The sequence below is a fragment of the Hesperophylax consimilis genome, chromosome 5 (assembly GCF_061612785.1).
Source record: "Hesperophylax consimilis isolate HC1 chromosome 5, BYU_Hcon_1.0, whole genome shotgun sequence".
Lineage (NCBI taxonomy): Eukaryota > Metazoa > Arthropoda > Insecta > Trichoptera > Limnephilidae > Hesperophylax > Hesperophylax consimilis.
In genome coordinates, this window is record NC_142840.1 from 22,681,849 (window position 1) to 22,702,728 (window position 20,880).

At 32.9% G+C, this 20,880-nt stretch overlaps 1 protein-coding gene across 2 annotated transcripts in view; it reads right to left on the bottom strand.

Annotated features, from left to right (window-relative positions):
- Positions 1-2,750: 2,750 nt before the first annotated feature.
- The window catches only part of LOC149423652 (TWiK family of potassium channels protein 7), a 96,363-nt gene continuing 78,233 nt past the window's right edge, over positions 2,751-20,880 (bottom strand). For both annotated transcript variants that reach the window (XM_089632061.1, XM_089632062.1), the window contains one exon: positions 2,751-3,948. In XM_089632061.1, the coding sequence (XP_089488187.1) occupies positions 3,781-3,948 (168 nt within the window). In that variant the 3' untranslated portion in view covers positions 2,751-3,780. The remainder of the gene's footprint in view (positions 3,949-20,880) is intronic.

The following is a 20,880-nucleotide window of genomic DNA, read 5'->3' on the forward strand; positions in this document are numbered from 1 at the left end:
GTATTCATTATTTTTCTTATGTGAAACATCATAAGAGCTCCCATGTGAGGCGCTCCGCTTCCAAAACATTGTGAGACGGGTTAAGGTAGGGGATATAGGAAAGTAATCATCTAAATGTATGTGTACAAACTATATGCAAACATGTAAAAAATTATTGTCAAATAAACGTTTTTATTATTATTATTATTATTATTAAGTATTTATCAATACGGGTCTTGAAGAGGGAAAGAGGAAAAATAGATGCGTTTTCTAGGTAAACGAGTCGAAGGAATCGGTCCGTTCTCATGAAGTCAACATGAAAGGGTGTTCCGCTCGTGTACCTAGAGTTACACGAACGTGCTCGGGTGCACCGGGGATCAATGTTGCTAGCTCCTTAGAGCAGGCTCCATTAAAAAACCTGTAGAATAGACTCAGTATGCCTGCATTGCGTCTGTGTATTATAGATTCTAATCGGTCTGTTAACAATGGATTGTCTCTTTTGTACAGAATCAAGTAGGTTTTTCAAGTATTGTAGGGCAGTCCAGAGGTGGCTCCCAAATTCAACTGTTAGGCGTACTTGAAATTGTTAGGGTTAGCAGCGTGAGTTAAGAATTAATGTTTCCATCTCTCATTAAAACACGATGATTTTATTTGTGTAGGAATCATTCTAAAAGACATTCGTTGTGCCAATATAGAAGTAACTCATAATTATGTGTTATGCATTGATGATTTTTACCTCTACCTTAAAATAATATTTCAGTTTCTTGTACAATCAATTTAGTTCTTTAAAATTAATTAATACCATTTTTGAATAGTTTTAAAGATTGTTGTTGCTACAAATTGCAGGTAAAAGCATTAATTTAAATAAAAAAATATTAATTATAATTGATTATGAATGTTGCAAAACCATCAGCCTAGGCAAATTTACACTAATTATCAACTTTTTTTTTAATACGAGCATGTTTCATAAATATTATTTATATCTATGAAAAATAAATATGTGATTAATCTGGATTTTTATAAATAAAAGCATTTTAAAATTACGAAGAGTTTTTATTCATACACTTTATTGATAATTTCTAGAATATGTAGACCTCGTAAAATAAAATATTCAGTGCATTTGGAGGAAAACAATATTATAATTAGTATTTTAAATACAATGCGCTTCATACATAGTAGTTAATAATATGTATTTTGTTTACCAATCATTATTATAGTTTATAACTATATCTCCTAGTGAAGCCACCAACACTAAAAATAACATATTTTATTTCTTTTAGTTATGTAAACTTCAGATATCAATTATCTAAGATTCCCAATGGGGGATAACATTAATCGAAACTAAATAAACGATAAGTTTTGTAAAATTTATTCTTAGTGGCAGACAATTTGGGAGGCGGGTTTGGGTACCGCCGCCCCGGGTACCACATTTGATAATTAACACCTCTGCCATAGGTAACACCAAGTGGTTCTACAGGTTATACAGGGTACCCAGGTTACCTCCACACAGCATCCTCAAAGATGACAGGACCTCCTGTGTAGGGTTATTGTAAAAAAAAGACTCCACTGGTACGTCTGCGCGGTTATAATGTTTACCTAAAATATATGTAGAAGAAATATATCGGCTTTTAGTAGGCGACACATTGCTTCATACACACAATGGCTTGGCCTATTTCAGCATATCGCTCGCCATACACTACCGATGGGAATGTATGGCGAGCGATGTGCTGAAATAGGCCAGGCCATGAAAATATAGCGTGGTCTGTCACAGGCTTTTGCGATAGTTACGTTTACTCAACGCACAATCTTAGTGACACCGAAAATGTGCGTTGAGCCAAATTTAAACATGGCGGCAGCTCAATTTGATTAGTAGAAATGGCCATCAGAATTACTAATTTGCTTATTGTTATTGACACAATAACCTATAGGTGGAAAGTTATTCATATTTTTTCAACTACCTTTTTTGTAAAATTGCCCTTTTTCAAATAGTAGGTATATAAAAACTCATCGATCTGTAAAATATAATTAACCGGTTTCAGAGGCGCCACAAATCTGTTCATATTTGGAAAAGCTTTTTCCTGAAATTACTTTGAACTGGACTGAGAGCGAAAAGCGTGAAATTTACGTATTTTTTTCTAGTTCAATAATTATTTCTCCCATTTCAGTTTTTCTTGAGCCTTTTTCTTTTCCCCCAAGGTAGGCACTTACCTTTTACTGACTTTAAAATAGATTTAATAAGATAGATATGTTTGTAAGTCTAATTCATAATCTTTAGATCAGTACGAAGGAGTTTTCTTAAAATATAGCACAATATTGATTTGCAAAAAAAAACCTGACTAAGCAAAAAGTTTAACTATGTAATAATATTTCTTATTTTATAATTTTAAGCTACAAATGCAAATATATATAAACTTATTTAATAAAAGAATTTAGGAGCGACGAACTAATCTTTCGTAAGAATGCTTAGTAATTAATAATCTATGTTAATGTTAACACTACTTTGACAATAATACAATTGGGTTAGAACACATTTCTATAAACATTACACCAATATTAATTATATTAATTAAAGATTTTTGCTAGTCAAAAGTAGGAATATAAACATTAATCATGAATAATACTAAATACGATATAATAAATGATAGAACAGACGACTTACTCGGCTAGAATAAATTGTCTTAAATAGATAATCTACATTTAATTTATTATTATATTATTTTAAAGCAAAAAGTATTCTAAAAAATATTTATACACAATAATTAGTAGCCTGAAATATCATTACAAATTGAAAATATCTCCCGAGTAAAAATAAATGCCGACAACGGGAATTGAACCCGTACCTTCTGATGTCCGGTCAGGTGCTCTGAACCATGAGCTATGTAGGCTTATTTCCAACCCGCCAAATAATTCAATACGCACTAGTACTTCAATCAACAATTACTGCTTATTATATTTTTTTCAGCTGTAAACAACCAACTTTATTTTGTAGGAAAGGCTTTGTTAGTGCTAAATTTCCCACTAGATGGCGTCGATACATATTATATCTACATTTTTTGGTGAAATATTTTGACTTGTAAAATTTTTTTTATTTTTAATGATAAACTAATGTTTATAAGACGAGGTTTTATTTTTATATTTTAATAATTAGTTTATTTTTATATTTTAATAACAGCTGAAAAAATATAATAAGCAGTAATTGTTTATTGAAGTACTAGTACATATTGAATTATTTGGAAGGTTGGAAATAAGCCGAGTAGCTCAGTGGTTCAGAGCACCTTACCCGACATCAGAAGGTACGGATTCAATTCCCGTTGGCGGCATTTATTTTTACTAGGGAGATATTTTCAATTTGTACTATTTCATGCGACTAATTATTGCTTATAATTATTTGTTATCCTTTATGCTATGTATAAAACCTTGTCTTATAAACTTTAGTTTATTATTAAAAATAAAAACGTATTCTATTCACTATATATTTATTAACATTACAATGAAAATCAACTTTCTCTTGTAGAATTTTAAATCTTGAAACATCTATCACCGTTTACATCACTTTTATCAATGCAATATTTTGTTTATAGAATAATGTACAATTTATGCACATATATACACATGTATACATGTCTGTTAGAATGATGTTTCTTAGATGTCAAACTATACATATATTTTGGTAATTTCTCTAATCATGTAACACCTAAATCACTAGCGACATTTTGTGAAAATGTACAATAGACACCACCTCATCTCTATCAAATATCATCTCTTAGTAGATTTTTTGAACAGCTGCATGTGCCGAGTCTATTAGACTGAGGTCTCGTAGATGACGATCTGCACGAGGGGCGGCTCGGGTTGTTCGGGCGAGGGGGTGGCGAGGTCGCGCAGTACGGCCTCCATGGCTGCCTCCCACTCCAGGCGCTGCTGTGCGGACACCTCGGCCGACTTGCCTGGCGTGAGTCGTGGCATGCTCACCTACAGAATTCACAAACAAGACACATTACTATTGGTATCACAAATAAACACGCTTTTCAACAGAATCTACACATCTGCCGTTTTTATAATTTCCAACTGCTCTCAACCGTCTGGAGCGGCGCCAGTGGGACTATTAGGCACCCACACGACCCAACTTGCAGAACATGACATACGTGTCGGATCGTGTGTAAGCAAAACTGCCGGCCGAATTATTATTATTCCTTAATCGGGTCGTCGGAATAATAATTATTATTTGTCGGAAAAATTATAATAATTAACGGTCATGTGACATGTCGTGTTGTCAGTCGCTGCAAATCGGATCACTCCTTTAAGTCATTCCCAAATGGGTATTTCCACAAACTATAAATATCGTAAAAAATATGCGAAAGATTTAAACATTATTATTCTGTTTCTGGTCATCAAACTAAACGTCAATATAGAAAACGCCACGTTCCCGACTTTGTTCGGTGTGACGTCAACAACGCTATATTCTTGAACCAAAAAGAACGTGTCGTTTTTCACGACACATCAAAAACTGCATAGAAAATATATTAGTTAAAATAAAAATGCCTCATTATGCCTGCTAATACAAAAACTAGTGAAATGAGAAAAGTTTTTAGGCTGAAGGTAGTAGGAAAAGGAGATGGGAATAGGAAGGTGGAGAAGTATCCGGCCAGTCACATCTGGTCACCAAATATGGCTAAAACCATTCAAGCAACGTTCAGATTTTGAATAGCATTCTTTCTAGCATTCTTAGATGGGTTGAAATCTAAGGATCATTGTATCCAGGACTTATGATCTATACCTCGCGTTGCGGGGCAAAGCCAAGGGTCAAGAGAGACCAATTGAAGAGATAAAATGTCTCCCCAAACCAGCCTCTTCCGATCTGGCACGTCACGCAGCTGGTGGGGAGGCGCATCCTGAACACACCTCACCCAATGAACCCGGGCATCGCTGGTAAATCACCAAACGTAACAAATCACTTGTGGTGACCTATGGCGGAGGCGTTAGTTATCCAATGAATGGTTCCCGGGGAAGCGGTACCTAAGCTGGCTTCCCAAATTGAAATTATCTTACTGCCTCAAAAATAGATATTTTCTATTTCTATTGATGGCTGAAACTTCACGTAGCTTAAAGAAATATAAAAGGTGTAAGCAAAGATGTTGGGGTAGAATCTATCGAGGTTCGATGGAAATTGATTTTGTGGTACTTATAAACAGTACCCCAAAGGCTCGGTTATAGAAAAAATTAGAAGAAAAATTGGGTGGTGGTGGAAGAAAACCTCCTTCCCAAAAGTAAAGAGGACTGTATTCATTTTTAGCGTTTTATGGTTTTAGCCTCTGAGCCTAGCATGCGAGGAAATCTTGGTTCTGCCAGCCGATAAAGGAAATGCCACTGTCGTGATTAATACGGCAGACTACACAAAGAAGATGGAAGACCTCTTGTGCGATTCAGGCACCTATAAGAAGATTAAAAACAACCCCACCAACAAGATTGACATAAAGACAAGGGAACTAGTGAAAGCTTCTAGCATCAGGAAAGAGGATTGGTCTAAGCTTTTTGTAAAAGCCTCTAGAACTCCTGCCCTGTATGGTCTCCCAAAAATACATAAAAAGGAAATCCCAATGAGACCGATTGTCAGCGCTATTGGCGCTCCTACATACAAACTTTCCCAATACTTCTCAAGATTACTGCAGATGCAAACTGGTAAAACTGAATCGTGGATTAAGGATTCAACAGATCTGATAAGTAAGCTCAAGAAAGTTAAGACTGAGGAAGGAGATATTCTGGTCAGCTTTGACGTCGTGTCACTTTTCACAAATGTGCCTCTAGAAGACTCCATGACAATGCTCAGGGAGATATATGAGGAAGACATTTGCAAACTTTTTGAACACTGCCTCAAAACGGGATACTTTGCATTTCAGGGTGAACTATTTGAGCAATTGGAGGGAGTTGCGATGGGCAGTCCGTTATCGCCAGTACTAGCCAACTTTTTTATGGAGAAGTTTGAAGAAGTGGCACTCGACATAGCTTCGGCTGTCCCTAAAGTATGGTGGCGCTACGTCGACGATGTCTTCGCCATTTGGCCTCATGGAACGGAGAAACTAAACGAATTCCTGGACCATCTTAATTCTCTCCACAGCAAAATTAAATTCACAATGGAACTGGAAAACGAAGATAAAATCCTGCCCTTTCTAGATGTGGAGGTGATGCGGAAACACGATGGTAGCCTAGGGCATACTGTATATAGGAAACCAACCCATACGAATCGGTACTTACACGCTGATTCGCACCACCACCCAGCGCAGAAGAGAGGACTTATCCATACATTGGTGACCCGAGCGACCAGAATATGCGAAGAACATAAAATCGGAGCGGAACTTACGAAGCTGACCGATGCACTGGAGCGTAACGGCTACCCAGCAAGTCAGACAAGGCAAATCATAAGAGCCAAATCTGCACCAAACGAAGACAGAGTTGAACAAGAGTCGAAAGGCTGTGCCTTCCTGCCTTATGTGCACAATGTGACAGACAAAATTGCCAAGCTTTTGAGAAAGGAAAATATCAAGACTGTCTTCGGAACAACAACAAAGATACAGGACTTACTGAGGTCTGCAAAGACTAAGTTTCCTCTGGAAACAGATGGAGTGTATAAACTCAGCTGTTCCGGATGTGACAAGGTCTATGTAGGCCAGACAGAGCGGACTATCTCCAAAAGAATTTTGGAACACTTCAGAGCTTGTAAACTCGGCCACCCTGACAAATCGGCAATTGCCGAGCATTTGATTGACACCGGGCATTACTTTGGATTTGTTCCTGAAATCCTGGGGAGACCGAAAACTTATAGAGCACGGCTGATTACGGAGGCCATTGAAATTCATAAAAATCCCGTAAACATCAATAGAGACGATGGAGCTAAGCTTAATAGTTCTTGGTATCCGGTAATTGACGGATACACCAGAGCTAAACGAAGAAAACCACTTTAAATAAAAATAAAAAAAAAATTAAAAAAAATGATACGTTAATGTTAGCTCAGAGGGTTGGAGCTGGCAACACGGTATCACAACCTCATACTTAAGCTCACATTTTAACACAACCTCAAATAAGACATCTGCCCTGATGATGGACACTGCAATGCTGTCCGAAACGTTGGCTAAAGAAGGAGTTAGCGCAACACGGCATAATACCCCAAAAACAAATAACAAAAATAGCATATCTCGTTCTTCTAATATCTTTGGATAAGATGGATCAATAGATGTGTCACTAAGCGGATTTATACTTCTGGCTTACCATACCTATTATAAAGTTTTGTTCTCTTGGATGAAAAGAGAGTAAATATTACCTCCCTCTATTTTAAAACAAATTTTGGAAGACAAAAGTAAAATTTTAAACAAAACTTCAGATTTTCAACGAAAAACCCTTAAAATTCTGATTTCAAATAAATTCGTTGCCAACGTGACTTTTATTTTTGGATAAATTTGAACATGAGGACCTTTATTGTCAAAATATGATTCCTCATTCCAAAACCACATGATACGATGTCTCACGTGTACTTAATCCCAAAGTGACACTTTTAAATCCACATCGGAGGATAAAAAGTATAAAAATATGCCCTTAGCTCAATTTTAATAAGATAGATGTGCCCTTTCTAGATATCATGAAATCATCTGACTCGTAATAATCAAACGAAATCCAAAAACTAGGTAAATAGCTGCTGTCAAAGAACTGGAAATTTAGTGCCCTTTCTAAATGGCATGAAATAACACCAAACACGTAACAATCAACCGAAATTCAAAATGTAAGTAAATAGCTACTGTCAAAGAACTGGAAATTTGAATAAATTAAACTGAAAGAGCATCCGTTAGTACCTAGCACAGAATTTCTCTTAGAAAGAAAGGCCTCACAAGAAATTTAAACGTACCCTAGAATAATACTTTCTTCTTTTCCTGGAATGTATAGGTAATAGGAAAATAATCTACGAAAGTAACTTACCTACCCGAGTTGTAAAAAATAAAAAGTCTTTTTTGAGATCTCGAGCACTGATTACACCTAACTCCAAATAGATAAATAATACAGATAGCATATGTGTGTTAAGCAACAATGTCGTACGAGAGCGGTACATTGTGCTGTATCCCTTTTCCGAGATAAGAATGCTGTAATTGATATTGATGATTTTCGGAGAACAATAATAAAAATGAAGGTTGCTTTTCTGGGATGGTTCCAGGAAATCATACATAATAAATCTACTCAGGCGTCGGTGCGCCAATACTGGCAAATGTTTGCTTTTTGTAAGCCTGTTCACGACAACTTCCGTTGCAGACAATTCGTGACTTCTAGAGCCGGAGAGCCGGATTCACAAAATGATGTGAATAAAAAAATTCACGAGTTTTTAATTTTAAAATATTAATTAATATATAGTTGGATTATTTACTACATAAAACATGAAACCTTCTCTTCAAATTGCCCTCATAAGAAATCACCATTCAGAAATCCAAACTATTTAGCTGTGTTTGATCAAATCTCTACAGATACGAACATCTCTGAACATTGCTGATAACAGGACATAATCTTCGGAACTATATTCCTGATATTATATACAAATTGAGTTTTATGTTCCCGACAACTTCACAAAAGCTCGCAGTCAGAGGACTTTTTTTGTTCCTAGATGCAGAAATAACTTACAAACTAGCCATTAGTAATGCCACTTGGATAAATCATTCTGCTTTTCAACAACTATTTTTTTACAGATATTTTTCAACTCAAATTTTAAAATCAAAAATTTAAAAATCGTTTTATTTATTTTCTTTATATAATGATATATATTTATGAATGGTTATAGTAACTGTTAATTTTCGTATTGAATAAAATAAATTAAAAATCTCTACTCTCCTTTTCGACTTCCCCTTCCGTCAACCAATTTCTTTTCTCTTACAATGTTCCACAGATAAATGAGCATATCATTGTTCTCCTATTACCGGGAAGTTGTTACTCATGCAATGTCATAGTATAAGCACAAATTGACTGCATGATGAACAGTTAAAATATTTTTAAATCCTATGCTTATTAATAATTATTAAAATTATTTCACGGTAGAAAGTAGTTATTTTTCAAGACTCACGTTAATAATTTCGTTCTTCAAGCGAAATTACTTAATGCAAACTGTGAAGATTTTGTCTTCTTTTCGCAGATGGAAATGTAGTTGAAAAGATAAGCTTCATTGAACACTTTTACATAAAATTAAGGTTTTAAAGTTGCTACTCTTAGAACTGTCTTTATGGGACAGTTGCCTCGCAGAACTGAAATAATGACAGAACTTGAATTTAAGATTCACAAAACTTGAAAATTAACCTTGAAATTCAATGAACTTTTCAAATTCTGAGAAACAAACTATCATTAGAAGTAAAGTGTTATTGCTTATTGTAAATTCAGTTAATACAATCCTGGAATTACTTAATGGCAATTTAATTATTTTGAATGTTAATGCAATTAGGAAATTTCTAAAAGATTACAGTTTTACGAGCCATAGAAAACATTTAATTTGAAACTATGTATATTAAATGAAATTATTAAGTTTGCGAGGGTTTTTATTATATCATGAAGATATGCACAGAAAAAATTCTTAGAAACGAGATTTGAATTTTTAATATATCGCTCAAAGAGAAAATGCCATTCTGAATTATTAACCAGGTAAAGGAAGTTAGTTGGGCCTAAAATATTACCAAGAAATATAAAAGTTTGTTAGCCACCTACATTATTCAGAGAAGAAAAATAATGTGTTTTAAAAATATTTAATTAGAGTCACTAGGTAAAACAGTAGTTCAATTGTACCCACGTAAATTTAAGACAAAAAATGTCTATAAATATTTATAATGAACATTGTTGTCAAGATTTAATCGCTTAACGATGTTCTAAAAATTGTCATTTTGAAGATCTTTCACCTAAATGATACTGAAAATGTTTTCTTCTCACTGACAAATGTTTGAAGATAAGGAAAACAATATAAACTGAAATAAACGCCAATCCTTTGTTTCATTTTTATTTCAGAAGCAAGGGTTTTACTTGTTTCGATTTGGCTATTTACACCAGTTTGGTAACATGGTTTGACTGTAGGAACACAGATCGAAGGTCTTAAAGCCAGCAAAGGGTATTTATTTATTTATTTATTTGGAAAAGTTGACAGCAAATCTTTAATTATATAATGATACAATAATAATATTATCAATTATGCCAATTATGAACTTTCCACTGATGAATAGTTAATGGTGTTACAATGGTGTACAATGGCATAAAGATGTTCTCTTAAATTAATTTCTTGTTTAGTTAGGAAATATTAAAAATATTAAAATAAAGGAGGGTGGGGGGGAGGAGGGGGAAATATAGGATAAGGATTAAGAGGCAAAGGACGGGAATATATAGGAATTGAACTTCTAGTTTGAGTTTTGTTGACTATTGAGTTTTTGTTTTATGTCGCGTATAGTCGAGTTAAATATGTCAATATGGTTATAATTTAAGTTAAAAAAGTGTGTGGATCTGTAGATAAATGAGTTTTGTTTGGAATTTGTCTTACAATGAGGGAGATTAAAAGTAAGCGACTGTCTGCTGTTGCGATTGGGAACATGGAATAATAGGCGTCGAAGAAGATCAGGACTATCGATTAAATTGTGTGTAATTTTGAATAACATTACCGAATCAGTATCAGAGACATTTATTAAAATTCGTTTGGGTTTTGAATAAGAGTGGAAGATACTCTTAAAAACACCATGTTGAAAAATTACTCCTCAGAATTGAAGGGTTACTTGAAATGGCTTTTGACAGAATGAAACATAACCTCAGTATCGTCATAGTGAGAGATCACTCAGAATCTAAACATCACTTGAAATGGCTTTTTTGTATGTTTTTATCGAGTTATATATATATTTTTTAATTTTTATATCTAGTATAAACCTTTTAACTTATTTTTATTACATTAATGACACTTCACAAGACATCTAAAACTTATTCTTTATCGTAATTAGGCGTAACCCACTATTTTGCTTAAGTTTAGTTACCAGATTTGCTTTTGCTGTAATATTTAGTGATTATATTTGAATATTTTAAACATTACTCTCCTCTTTCTATTCTTAGGCCTTCTTTTCCTTAGGCCATTTTCAAACAATGAATAAATACGTCGTGGTTTCGTTTAATCAGCGCCGTTAGAGACGTTAGAGAGTATATTTGATAATTAGAACTGAATGGTCAAAAAACCTTCCCTATCCTAACGGGCTATTTTAATAAACTTTGAATGCCGTTAAAATTGTGCGGAGGATTAAAAGAGTTTTTTTTCCATTTTAAAGTGTGTTATTTTAATATTTATCTTAATAACGATCTAAAACCGCATATTTCTAAATGGTTCCACACCGGATCCACACGGAGAAAATTAAATATTGCTAATTTATTAAAAACGAATTCAAAATATACTTTATAATCTTAATGAATGAGTTAACACGTTTGCTGATAAACTTTTAGTAAATTACGATTATATTATCACGATGTCTATATATATATATATATATATATATATATATATATTCGTATTTCGTCATGACATATTATCAATACTCATTTTTCTCTTTATACAACTCCATTGCAACGTAGATAACGCAACTGGCTGGTAAAACGGCTGTCACCATTGATGTATCATAATTAGATGAGATATGTAGCGAAAATTGGTTCCACTTTTTTACTTACTACAGACCTCCAACGCTCCAACTAAAACTACCGAATCCGGTCTACGTGCTCCGTTTATCGTGTTCTAACAGTGGAAAACGTTTCCACGAGATATAAGTACGCAATAGCGCCTCTAATTGTATAATACTATATGGCTGTCACCAACGTTGGCCACGTTAACCGTTGTGACGTCAACAACGCCATATTCACGAACATGTTGTTTTGGCGCCAAATATATAAAAAAACACACATTTTAAATTTGTTTAGAAAAAAATATTCATCAACATAAAAGAAAATAAAAATTCCTTTATTACCATAATTTTGTTCTAATTTCTTTCTGAGAACAAAAAAACGGTGAAAATACCCCATTAATTCCGACTTAAAACAATTCCCACTGATTTGATGTTCCTTAGTTTGAAGGGCCCAGGCTAATGGAAATCCTTTGTAAGGTCACATAGACATAAAATTACAAAATAATGTGTTGAAAATCGTTAACCGACTCTTTGATAAGAAGCCTAATCCCCGACCCAACGATATCGGCTTATTTTATGGGCGGAGAGAGACACGACGTAAGGTGGTATCACTTACACCGAAAGACCTCCAAAACCTGCCCAGTCCGCCCATTCCACCCAACCTAATACAGTCAATGTCATGTGGGCCGATAAATAATGGATAGACTTTTGCTAACTTCATTTACCGAACGGTATATTTTGTAACGGAGCAACCTTTCAGAATATCTAAGTTGTTTTACTACATGCAATCGCTCCAGTTTAATTTACAAAAATATTGTAAGCAGATTCTACGACGAAAAGAATCATCTTATTTTTATCTCAAGATGAAACGAAAAAACATTATCAGTTAAAAATGGAATATATACATATCAACGGATGGAATCACGTTCAAAATAGTATCAGTTAAAGATGGAATATATAGGTACATATCAACGGATGGAATCACGTTCAAAATAGTGTCAGTTAAAGGTGAAATATATACATATCAACGGATGGAATCATTTTCAAAATAGTAACAGTTAAAGATGGAATATATATACATATCAACGGAGTATGGAATCACTTTCAAAAGCAAAATATGAAGTTTCATAAAGAAGAAAGGCGAGATATAACACCTACGCGTGCTGGTTAATAATTTACTTTTCAATTCTCTAGTACCAAACTTGTGCACAAAGTATGTAAAAACGTTACAATGGTCTAATGTAATCGTCCGTTTTTAAATCTATCTATGCATTTGATTTTCACTTCTGTTTTCGGTAATGAAAATTTAACCCACTTCCCGACATCCGATCGGGCTGAAACTTGGCAGATAGACTCGTTTTTAATGACAATGCATTCTATCAACTTTTGATGACAATCTACATACACACACGTGGGCATGCATTTCTCTTAAATCAATTTTTCAGCATTTCTAGAAATAAATATCGGTCCAACGCGATTGACGTTTGGCGAGGTTGTTAGAGTAGTCGACTCCACTTCCTGGGTAGGAAGGTTCAATCCTAAGTCAAATAACTTTTATTTTTTTAGTTTTAAAATATAATTTAAAGTAAATATACTATGGCAAAAACATTGTTTTTTACCCGTTTATTTTTTAAATGATTTTTACCAAGAATTTGCAAACAGACCATACTTAACAATAATACACAAATTAACAATGGAATGCAGCCATGGAAATCCATATTACCAATTACACGATGTCATTGCCTATTATTACGAATAAACGTTTTGATGCAATTATTTATAATTAGAAAACATATTTTAATTGTGCCTTAATCACAGAAACAATCATTTGGTCACCACGAGCTCCTGTAAATTATAGGTAAGTGCCTAGTATTCTAATATCTTCGGTAGGTACCTATACTTTCCATGAAACGAGTTTCTGTTCCGAGCAATTGAATAGCTGTTGGTACAAAACACATCCAAGGAAATCGATTTATACGTAGGTACTTATAATTATTGTCAAGTAAGTACCTGTGATATTGTCTGTTTAATTAGAACAATTAATCATGAACGCCATAATCAGTAAGTACCTACCTACAAATTATTATTTAATTAATGTACCCTTTTGCAAGTTTTCCGTAACTTTTTCTATGGGCATTGCGAAGAAATAAGCAAGTTTATCCATTGTGGCATCATCACGTGCGGTCTTAACGTTGAAAGTTAAATGCGACCAGTAATATAATTTTGTCATTTTCAGGAGTTCTATTTGTGATACCTTAATATAATTTAATCCTTAACTACAGTAAAATTATAATATTTCTTTATTAATCTTAATAATATTCAAGATATAAAGTTTTTTTCATTTTCATTCACTTTGTTTATAATGTCTCCGGTCTAGTATTTACTTTGTAGGTTGTCTCAAATCTAATTTTTGATCCATTTTCCGAATAAGACTCATGAATGGAGTCTTAGTTCCTGTGTTATTTAACACGAATAGTGCTTGCGAGTTCCGTGTCCGCTACAACCACTGTTACTTCTGCGAATTTTACAAAATTTATTTTAACCTATTTTACCTCCAACTTTAACTCCTTGAAATTGCTTTCCAAACCTGCACTATTTGATGTTTCACTCACTTAAAAAAATAATCAAATCTTGTTACTAATACATCACTTTTCAATCAGAGTGACATCTTTGAATATTTCAATAAATCGGCTCTCGACTAGCAAGCAAAAGGTTACGGGTTAAAATCCCTGCGTGCGCAAGTAAATTTTATTTGATTAAGTTGTGTTATTTCACGAACTACTGATTTAAAATAAAATATTGTATATTTGCGGCACGTTCCAAAGGAAGATATAAGAGATTGGAAAATACTCTCGGTAGCGCAGTGGTGTAAGAACACCATTCAGCATCAAAAAGTTGATTGAAATGGTTTTGGCTGTATTTGGTGACCAGATCTGAATATGGATACTACCTCACGTTCCTTTTTGCCATCTCATTCCCTTCACCACTTCTTTCAGCCTCACAACATAGCCCGATTGGGGATGCCATTGTCTCACTGGCTCCAGACGGTTGGGAGCAGTTGGAACTCTTGTGCGGCTTCGCATAAAAAAAAACTGATTTTTTAGTTACTTTCAATATCCTAACCGGTGCAGTGTTGATAACAGGAGGGCTAGCACCATAAAGAATTGTATTAACATTTAGTCGACCCTCGCTAGCAAGACCTTAATCGGCAATGGCGTTTGACAGTTCTAATCGATTAAAATGTGGTTAGTTTATCGACCTTAAGCGTTGCTTGAATGTGTGTTAACTGTCATCATAGTTTTATTAAATCTTTTACAATATTTTAATATTATTTAGAAACTATGTTTGTTTAATAGAAAACATAATCACAATGTAAAATAAATGGCACGTGCTGTACTCTCTGCCCTTTTGTCGATAAATTCTAGAAACCGATTTTACTGCCTTTTCATGTCTTCAGTTTACATAATATGTTAACCTCAAAGATAATTATAGACGTGAAGTGGCTACCAGACATAAACCCAATGCAACACTTTTATGCATTAATTTTATCGTAAAAGAGGTGTTTTATTACCTAGGCTTAATGTGTTTTCAAATTGAATGATTCAATTATTGTCATTACGACTTGTGTTTGATTCTATTTAAGAACTGTTTATTTGTTTTTTTTGATAAATTTCTGCTATTAAAAAAATATTATTACTCGAAAAATTCTCAAAAAGTTTTGCTTATATGTGTGTATAACACATAAACTAAGGATGGGTTGTTTTATAAAATTTGAACAATTCGTCAAATTTCAACGTTCATTTTCAGGTTCCGTAAAAGTCCTTTTCAAGTTCTGTTATTTTATCATTATAGGCCAGTTACTTTACAGAACTGAAATAATAATAGAACCTGAAAATAACTTTGAAAGTAGAAGAATTGCTCAAATTTTCTGAAACAAAACCTAAGCCTGGGCTGTTTCAGAGAATTTGATGAATTCACCAAATTTCAATGTTGATTTTAAAGTTTTGTTAAGGTTCTCAGTTATTATTTCAGTTTTGTAAAAAAATAGTCAATAATAGTATAAAAACAAAAATTGAATAGAACCTTCACAGAACTTGAAAATCAACTTTGAAATTTTATTAATTGTTCAAATTCGGTTAAACAACCCATTCTTAGCTTAATATTTTGGACCTTACCAAAATAGCTGGTGGAATAATTTGTTAGTTCGTTAACGTTTAATATTTTTTATTTGTGGGAAAGCCGTTATTCGTGTTTAAATTTTAACGCCAATCTCATTTGACATGCATCAAAATGAAAGCAAAAAGTCAACAATTTCTAAATAAGGCGAAAATATTGTGAATTTTCCCCCGAAAACATTCTCATAAAATGTAAAAAAAAATTATACCCTAATAAGGAAGCACGCTTTTTTAAATATACATTTTTCCAGTGATAGTAGATACCAAAGTAATATTTTAATATACCTTCTGTAAATTCAACTACATAACATCAAACCAAGTTATTTGGTCAATGATCGATGAGTAAAGTTGTTTTAGTAAATATGTAATTTTATGGGAACTTATATCTTATATGTTATACGAATTGGTAAACCATAGAGTGTATCAATTAATTTAACAAATTATTATAAGCAATAATCATTCGCTTGAAATATCCATACACATTGAAAATATCTCCCGAGGAAAAATTAATGCCGCCGACGGGAATTGAACCTGTAAATTCTGATGTCCGGTCAGGTGCTCTGAGACCACTGAGCTACGTCGGCTTATTTCCAACACGCCAAATAATTGCTAGAGCACTGAGCTTAGGATAACCAATTTATACTAGTACATATTGAATTATTTGGCAAATTATAATCAGAGATATTTTAAATTTGTATTGATATTTCAAGCGACTAATTATTGCTCACAATAATTTGTTATCCTTTGTGCTATGCATAAAAAACCTTGTCTTATAAACATAGATTATCATTTAAAAAAATAATCAATTAATTTAGCTAAAAATTCTGCCTCAAAACAGTATCGCCTAGTGAGACAGGTTACGTCCAACATAAATCTGCTATATCATTCTCTCTTTATTGCGCTTATATATCTGATGTGAATTTGCACAAAAACGACGCTTTATAAATCATCCAAATATTATTACTCTATTACTAAATTGTAAAAATGTTTTTTAAACTTTAAAGAAAACCCAATCATGACATAAATTGCTGTCTATCTTACTTTATCTTGAAATATATTCGTGTTATGTTTTGTATCGTAAATACTAGAACAATTTTTTTTTTAATTCTTGAGGCACAAACAGAATATTTATGAAACACGCTTGTATTACAAAAATAGTTGATAGTGAGTATAAAAAAAAGCAGCAAATAAAAGTAAACGGAAAAAAATAAAATTATTAATATACTAAATAATATTAACCAAATTTACAAATTACTTGCAACATTCAGTAAGTGACAGTGTGGCGACAAGCCAATACATACACACACGCAACGTATAATACAGGGTGTCCGGGGTAAATTGAGCTAATTTCGGAAGGTAATTCTACATGATGGTAGAAGTTAATACCATAAATTTTTTTTTTCGAAATTCCCAAGTTTACTTTCCCTTACAAAAATATTTTTCCCCAGAAGAGTATTTATTTACCAATACAAAAATAGATATAGAGGTACATAGTATTTATAGGCAGTAGGACGTGCAGTGGCTATTTATTTAGATTTCCAGAACAATAAGTTTTCAGTCCTATTTTCATGTTTTTTGCAAATGACAATTTTTTTTTTTTTTTATTTCTATAAAAAGTTGTTTTTACTTTTTTTACTATAAAAACTCGACACGCCAATGGTGCTACAAAATAATATTAGTTTTATTCCGGGCTACATGTAAAGAATGTCAATGTTCTATTAAATATGGGAATAAATTAGTAATTAAAACATAACAATAACAATAAAAAATATGTGAAACCGCACAAGAGTCCCAACTGCTCCCAACCGTCCGGAGCCAGTGATACTATGGCATCCGCGATTGGGGTATGTTGTGAGCCTGAAGGTAATGTATAGGGGATGGAGATGGAGAAAAGGAAGGTGGGGGAGTACCTGGCTGTTCATATCTGGTCATGAAACACGGCCAAAGCCATTTCAAGTAACTTTTTAATTCTGAACGGTGGTCTTACACAAGGGTGATAAAGAGAGTATTTTTTACCCTTGAACGTGAATTTGTGAAATATCACAAATTAATCAAATAAAATTTACTTGCGCACGCAGGGATTGAAACCCGCGACCTCCAGCTTACTAGTCGAGAGCCTCATATGCTGGTGTTGGAACTGTGCGCAACAGCACTTAAATATTTCAATAAAACATGTAGCATGTCACTCGTAATAAATAGTTTACGGTCCCAAGGTAATTTGTAAGAAAGCTTAAAGTTTCAAAATAATATCAGATCACGTTAGGGAAAATGACTAAATCCGGTAGTATAATATGGCACGCTATGACACGTGGAGGTGAAAATACTTAAATAGTGATTTGCAAAGTCGTATTTCATTTCATTGAGGGATTATCCGAACACGCGGTAGGCACAGGGGAATGTTTAGTGCTTAGCTGTGACTGGCAACTTTAATGAATACGTTTTTGGAATTTTTTTCCTTAGCAATATATTGGGCATTCACCCCACGTGATTTATATGCTGTTATACATTAAATTATTGGTATACCTTGCATAAAAAGTTGCTTTAGAATTAGACAGAATGGTTAATAATGCGAACCAAAAATGTCCGCATATTAAATATAGCCAAGCAATTTGTTAGTCGCATTATTGTACTTCTTAGAAAACTATTCTTAATAATTTTGTATTACTGAATAGAAAAATGTTAAATTTTCATGAAACATAAGTGAAATGTATTTAAGCATACAAAATAGTGTACAGTTATAATATTCAATAATTTATCAAAAATATTTAAAAGATACGAACATTTATGACATGTTGTAAAATTCGGTGTTTACCTTTCTTATTTTTATTTTTTTTATTGAGATGTGATTTGAGATTTTTACGTCCAAAAGTATTAAAGCGATTTATTTTTAGCTCCTTATTTAGCCAACGTTTCGGACAGCATTACAGTATCCATCTGTTGGCTAAAGAAGGAGATAGCCCAACACGGCGTGATACCCCAAAAATATCACTATATATAATCACTATAGGCAGGTACATATATACATTTTTATTTAAAATATAAATTTATGCATACGAATAAAATATTAAAAAATGTAATTTAAGGAAACCCATTAAGGCACTGCCTGTGAGTGAGCAGTATCAGATTATACTATTAGTAACAGATGCCGATAAAATAAAAGTGGAAATATACTTTATTAAATAAAATGAAATAATAAAATACAACATCAATCAAGTTTTTCATCAATCAACGTAAATTTTAAAGTTGCGGTATAATAATGTAATATCGTTGTGAAGAAGTGAAACAAAGTTTCATGATTTAACCTTTTTTTCAAATTAAATACAACAAAAAATAAATTATGTATGTAATGTAAAATAAAATATGTATGTAATTAAAATTTTGAAGTTATTGTCTAACTTGGACTAACTATTGTTATTAGACTCACTTTAGAAAATTGTGTTAAATTTTACCTAACTGATAAAATACCATTTACCATACGGTATTTTTCATAAAATACGTTTATTAGTAAGGGGTTTAATATATAATTACTTTGAAATAATGTTGTACTATAATTTTTTTATGGTTTTCATGTGTATTTTTCACGAAGTAGTTAATTTTATTAAGCTTATTTGATATCAGCCACATTTAGCTTGATTGGGGGACAAAGGAATGACCTCCAAGGAGGTTTCAAAGATCCTGAGATACCGAATGTGCTTATTTTTTTATTAGGAGTATATTAGTCACCAAATCAGTAACTGATTAATGACTCCTTCCTCGCTTCCTTAAGTAAAAATCGATGCCATTTTCAAAGTTTTTTTACCGTTTTCCTAACTTTAAAAGTAATAAGTGGTAATTAAATTATTTATTCCCGAACACGGTACCTACTCTTGAAACAGATTCTGTTTGGGCTTTGTTCAGAGACAAAAGTTTGCCGCAATTTTCAATGTATTGTAGGTGAACAAGGCCCCGTAGTAAGCGTTCAAAGATGGTTTGAAAGGGAGATATGTAAATACGAATGTTAGAGGAATCCAGCTAATAATAAAAAAAATTATAATAAGTGAAAAAAATTTAGTAAAACACGACTCGCTTGAAATACAGCAAAAAAAATCTCGAAAAATGCTTAAATTTAATTTAAAAATACGCTGTGATTTTTTGCATGTGCACAAAATGTGCTTTTAATAATTTTCGTAGCTTACTTTGCAATTTTTTTTCTATCTAGGGAATTCCATATAATTTACGTTTCGGTATAACAAATGGAAAGATATTATCCCAATTTATAACGAGACAACTTGTTATAAATTGGTAGAAATTGGTTATGCGGGGCTTAAGTACCGACTTTAAATTTGTTTCCATTGATTGTCTAGTTACTGGAGTTATCTCATGTGTTCTATATCAATGAATGAAATATTATAGAGGCATTTTTATATAAGGCGTAAAATTAATACCTGACCTTCTGTATTTGAGATCATTTAAATTATCTATATACTATCCTATGGTAAGAGTAGGTACTATAATGCTGTTCCATACTTTCTCATGGTACGGCAAAAGTACTGTTCTATCCGTAGGCTCGTGACTTTATCCGCATTGACGTGTTTCAGGAATCCAACGAAGTGTAAACGAATAATAAAAACGTTACGAATAATACTTTTTGTCAGTCGGTTATTCACGTGTTCGGGTTACTCATACGTGGCATATTAATTAGAAACAACAATTGTGTGCTAGGACATTTTACCAGAAAAAATATATGCCAGCATTAAACATTTTTTTCAATTTTTTTTTATTAGAGATACACATATTTTTTTCCATTTATTTAGCTATCGAAAGTTAATGATTAAACAACGAAAATCGCTTGTTACGTACGATTATTAATGTTATAAATTTTTTTTTTAATAGTGTTCGTGTGACAAATTTAAAATCTTATCGCAGAGCTCGTAAGAGTCTTAAAATGAAGCATCTTTAATTACCAAAGATAAAGACAATTATAAATTCTGTAAAATTATGATATAGAACTAGATTTTTTTTTGTAAATTTTATAATCATCTTGATAAAGGTTTGTAATATCAGTGGCAAATTAAAATAAATACATATTATATACTGAC